Source organism: Pelmatolapia mariae, linkage group LG5 (genome assembly GCF_036321145.2).
Source record: "Pelmatolapia mariae isolate MD_Pm_ZW linkage group LG5, Pm_UMD_F_2, whole genome shotgun sequence".
In the NCBI taxonomy this organism is placed as follows: domain Eukaryota; kingdom Metazoa; phylum Chordata; class Actinopteri; order Cichliformes; family Cichlidae; genus Pelmatolapia; species Pelmatolapia mariae.
The window spans coordinates 20,555,859-20,561,178 of NC_086231.1; the positions used below are offsets into that span (position 1 = coordinate 20,555,859).

General features: G+C 43.6%; 1 protein-coding gene across 1 annotated transcript; it reads left to right on the forward strand.

Annotated features, from left to right (window-relative positions):
* Window positions 1–805: 805 nt before the first annotated feature.
* LOC134627112 (G-protein coupled receptor 61-like) lies at window positions 806–4,124 on the forward strand. The gene is made up of 2 exons (XM_063473045.1): window positions 806–1,084; window positions 2,483–4,124. The coding sequence occupies exon 2, from the start codon at window positions 2,699–2,701 to the stop codon at window positions 4,100–4,102; it is 1,404 nt and encodes a 467-aa protein (XP_063329115.1). The 5' UTR covers window positions 806–1,084; window positions 2,483–2,698; the 3' UTR covers window positions 4,103–4,124.
* The last annotated feature ends 1,196 nt before the right edge of the window (window positions 4,125–5,320 follow it).

Sequence of the window (5,320 nt, forward strand, 5' to 3'; positions counted from 1 at the left end):
AGACTGGAAGGCGCTTTAATCTGTAGAATAGCAAACTGAAACACTACAGGCTGACAACAGTAAATCAACTGGAAGAGGAAGGAGAAATAAGGGGCGGGATATGAGAGGGAGGAGCATGAGCAAAGATTTATGAACCTTAACAGGTTATTTGGGAATCGTCTTTTCCAAGGTAGCAGTTTGGAAATACACAAACAGTATTTTTGGTATGTTAGTGGTAGGTGACAGTAGGTTTCCTGTCAGGAAAGGTGACATGTTTTCCCCCTTCTAAATCCCCAGCAGAGGGCAACTTTTAAAAATGTGAAGCTCAGCTGTGCTACATCTGGAGCAGTCTGGGTGTAGCAAAGTAACCATCATGTCACACAGCAAGCAAAAATTGCACATCAGCAGCGACTGGATTTTGCTCTGTACATTATTTAGGGAACATGTACAGTTAGCAAAGCGGCTTTCTGACTGTTGCTGCAGTAAATTTAACACAGGAAGTTTCAACTTTGAGCTACCCTTTAAATAAAGCTAATATTTAAACTCCCTGTGTGGTTGATTGTGAAGTCAGAGGACTGCCAAAGTGACTGCTGTTATCCTCTGAAGACCATCTTTACCAACTTTGTGACAACCTGGCTGAGACACACTAAAGCACTCGTTGTTTAAAACAAATTTATAACGCTGCTGCAGTGGCATTCCTTCATTTTTGAAGACTCAGTTTGAGATGACGGTAAGGACATTAGGACCCTGTGGAGACAGCAACTCTGGTCCTGTTTCTCACTGCCTCCTGCTCCATCTCTGCAATGTGTGTGAGTGGAGGGGGAAGGCAGAGAGTGAGCTGGTGTCTTTGCAAGCATTTACATCAGCATCGTTTCAGAGAAATCTCTGCTGCCACAGCTCTTGTCAGCTAGGGAGAAGGATGCACAAGGCAGATCAAGGGATGGAGAAAGAAACAGGCTGTTACAGTGGGAAGTACCTCAGCAGCATTTTTTTAAGGTACAGTGATTGATTTCCACTGTGTACCTCAGCAGTAGGAGCTAAACCAGGATTCCATCCTCAGACCCCAAAGCAGCAGACAGCTGCATCAGGAAATACTCTGATTCAGGTATATTATGCTCTCTGCCTTTTTCTTTCTGTGTCTTCCCATCACACTCCCCGATCCTCACCACATTCTCCTCGCTTGTTCTCTCACGCCTCCTGTAATCTGCTCGTTGTGTAGCGCTGACTGCAACAAATTCATTTAAGCTACATTCTGATATACAGAATAAGAGCCTTGCTTATTATTAAAATGGGTGTAATGCATTAATAATTAAAATATAAACGAGCAGGTGGAAGGAAAAGGAATGGCCAAACCAGGCAGGGGGGTTAAAGTGAATTGACTGTACCCTTATGTGTGGTATATAGACATTGCTCAGTGTGGGCAGTCATTCATAGGTGATGAGAGAGGTTAGAGCTCAGTTTTTACTTGAACGTGGATTACTGTGACTGTAAACGTCACATCTGTGGCAGACCGAATTCATATCAGCAGGCAGCATGGTTTCCTTTATATGGCAACAGCCAACCATAGCTCTCTGTTTCTGTGCACAGGCAACATGCTAACAGCCTGCTCAACCTGTGAATATCCTTAGAATTTCTATTTGAAACATTACATGAACTCATTCTAAATGATCAGGGCTTCCTCAGTGGAAGACATCACCCTCTGTACAATCACAGACCTACATACAGGCCTCCTAGAGTCTGTGGCTAGGTTTTGGTTTTTTTGGGCTAGAAAAGGTAGTCATAAATATGCAGGTTAACCACAAAATATGCATATATCTTTGAAGCAAGCGAAGTGCTCTCATGGCAGTTGTAGATGTGATGGAAAAGGCCTATTAACTAGTCAGTGATAGTACTGGTTTTAGTGAATTAGCTCATGTACAGACAGGATGTGTGCTTGAAAAGTATTTATACCCTCCTGCTGTTGCTGCCCGGGAAGAATAAGTCTGGATTTATCGTTGACCTTCTTTGCTGTAATATATTCTTAAAAATTAAACTGCTCTCCAATTTTTTCCCTTAGAGTTATTCTGATAATAAATATGCATTTTTTTCCAGTATTATTATTTGGTTTTAGACGTGGCCTAACTCTACTGCATGATGACTTCTCATTTTTCATTCATTTTACTCACTCAGTTCCTGCAGCATGTTGCTAAAAAAGGTGTCAAATGTCCATGCCTTGAATAATGAATATCTAATAGAGCTAATTGGTTTGAGGGCTGGCTTTGGATTACCTTATCAGCAAGATCGCTTTAACGGAGATTTCAGAAGCTAAGGAGGATTTTTTATAAAACTTCATCTAAGTGAATTAATTTTGATGGTAGCTGGGGCAAAAAGGGAAACTCACCATGGAAGGATGAGTTCATATAACTGATATTTGCAAATTAGAGGTCTCTCATGACACAGTACACACACAGGCAAACATCCACTCACAGATATTTACCCTCTCTTCTTCTTCTTCTTATTGTAGGGTGGGTTTGTGACTGATGAAAGACAAGAACGCTTTTTAAATGGAAAGGATTCAAAACATCTAAACTTCCTGACATCACAGCAACATCTTCTGGACTACGGGGCAGCTTTTTACCTCATTTTCAAGTCACTGTTTTCTGGCCACATTTCCCTTTCTTTGAAGGATGGGTGATGGGCCTGTGACTGACTCTGCCCGCCTGCATCGTCCCACCCTTCAATGGAGCCAATGTGGAACTCCTCCCACACACCTCCACAGCCTACATCCAACATGTCTGCCTCCTCTCTGCCTGAAGGCTGGGCTCTGTCCCAGTCGCTAGCCCTACTGGCGATGCTGCTCATGGATCTGTTGGCTGTGGTGGGTAACGTGGCTGTCATGGCGGTCATTGCCAAGGCCCCGCAGCTCCACAAGTTTGCCTTTGTCTTCCACCTGTGCGTGGTGGACCTTCTGGCAGCCCTGGTGCTGATGCCCCTTGGCATGCTCTCGAGCCGCGCCTTCTTCGGGGAGGCCCTGTGCAGGAGCTACCTCTTTCTCAGTGTGTGCCTAGTCAGTGCTGCCATCCTCTCTATCTCTGTCATCAATGTGGAGCGTTATTACTACATCATACATCCGATGCGTTATGAAGTGAAGATGACCATTGGCCTGGTAGCTTCGGTGCTTGTAGGGATATGGGTAAAAGCTCTGGCCATGTCTGCTCTGCCACTGCTCGCTTGGTTCCTGCAGGGTGGAAAAACTCCTCTTTTGGAGAGTAGCGGGGTTGAGGGAGGGGGTGGCAGTGCCGTGCCACCTCCCCCGGCTCAGGGTCACAGGCGCTGCTCACTGCACTGGACAGGGGGAGGGTCAAACCGTTTGGCCTTCATGGTCCTCTTCACTCTGGTGTATTTTCTGTGCCCACTGCTGGTGATTCTCGTTGTCTACTGCAACATGTTTAAAGTGGCCCGGGTGGCTGCCATGCACCATGGCCCACTGCCCACGTGGATGGACACACCTCGCCGCCAGCGGTCAGAGTCACTCAGCAGCCGTTCTACAATGGTTACCAGCTCCGGGACAGGTACTGGAACTGGCAGAGGAACTCCACAACGCCCTTTTGGAGGAGGGAAGGCTGCAGCAGTGTTGGCAGCAGTGGGTGGGCAATTCCTTTGTTGCTGGCTGCCCTACTTTACTTTCCACCTGTATTCAGCACTGGCTGCCAGCCCTCCAGCCACACTGGCCTCTCTGGAGGAAGTGGTCACCTGGATTGGCTACTTCTGCTTCACCTCCAATCCCTTCTTCTACGGCTGTCTGAACAGACAGATCCGAGAGGAGCTGGGGAAGCATCTGCCTTGCCTGTTTCGTCGAGCGGGGATCGAGGTGGAGGACAGACTGCCCAGCCGTGAAGGATCCATAGAGGAAAATTTCCTTCAGTTTCTTCAGGGCACCGGCTGCAACTTGGATCCTCAAAACTCTCACAGCACTTCCAGTCCTAAGGGTGAGGCCTGCTGCCCTGTGGCTCAGCCACAGCCAGCCGAGCCGGCACATGCCATACCCATTGATTTCCGTATCCCAGGACAAATTGCAGAGGAGACTTCAGAGTTTATTGAGATTGAACAGGCGAAAAACAACCATATATATACAGACAGCTGACTTTTCAATGTCTCTATATTTTGAAAAATATGTTCAAAGAAACACAGTCTTTCAGGAAAACACGTTTCTCTATTTTTTCTTGAAAGCTGTCCACCAGGTAGCTAAATTCATTTTAAAGACTATTAATTGTATCTTTGGATCACTGCACTTTGCCTCATCAGTTTTCATCCTTGTTTTTGAAAACAATCATGGTTGAACAGTTAAATGCAGATGTACAAACTTTTGCTTGCGAACAGGGAAGTTACTGCTTTATCTAAAAACAAGAAAAAAAAGGCTGTATTTTGGCCTTCGGCTCAGCTCTGTACAGTAAATGACTCACTGAATTGCTATTTATGTTGTTTAAGCTTTTTTAGTAGATGAAAAAAAAAACATTAATTTGGTGTTTGAGTCTCTGACGTTTTGGCAGTAAAATATTTTTGGAGAATTTCTTTTCATCTCAAATTAAGAAACACTTGCTTAAATACACTGGCTCCCTCTGAAATCATTACTTTAATATTGTGCAGTTACATCTTGCTATCAGAAAAATTACCCTAGTATACAAATAAGAAGATTAAAAAGTATTTTTTTTTACAAGACTTCAGCAAGTCATTTTAAACATTACTGCAACAAAAGTAATGTTAAAGAAGACAGCAATAAAAACATCATATTGAACAATAGTTTGGAGCTTTGTCAGTGACAATGGCAGCTTTAAGCCAATTCGATTACATTAGATGTGTACATATTGTGGCCTGACTGCTCATGGATTTGGTACAAGCTGTTTACAAACTTTCCTTGGTGCTTTACGATGTAACTACGATGTTTAGGGTTACCCCCGCTTCCTGCCATGTGATGTATCTATCAATGTCTTTGGATATAAATTTAGATCTTAAAAAAATAAATAAATCAGCATTCGCTTGATGCACTGCTAAAAACTGAATGATGATTCTGTTCTCTACATTGTTTAATGTACTAAACTCTAAGTTATGTTCAGTAAAATTGTGTAAGGTTTGGTTGTGTATGTCAGTCAACACAAGCATTTTTTAAATGATGAGTTTAGGTATTTGTAAAAGAAGTGATGACAAGGAGGCCAATGTATTTTGACAAGTGCAGTAACTGCCTTCTTCGTGTTTTTCCGCTGTGAGATTTTAAGGAGAATACATGTGGATTGTTTTCTTTTTACTACCCTGATTCTCTTCAGGGTTTTGTTTTTAAGTACCTCAGTGCAGGAAACAATATTTC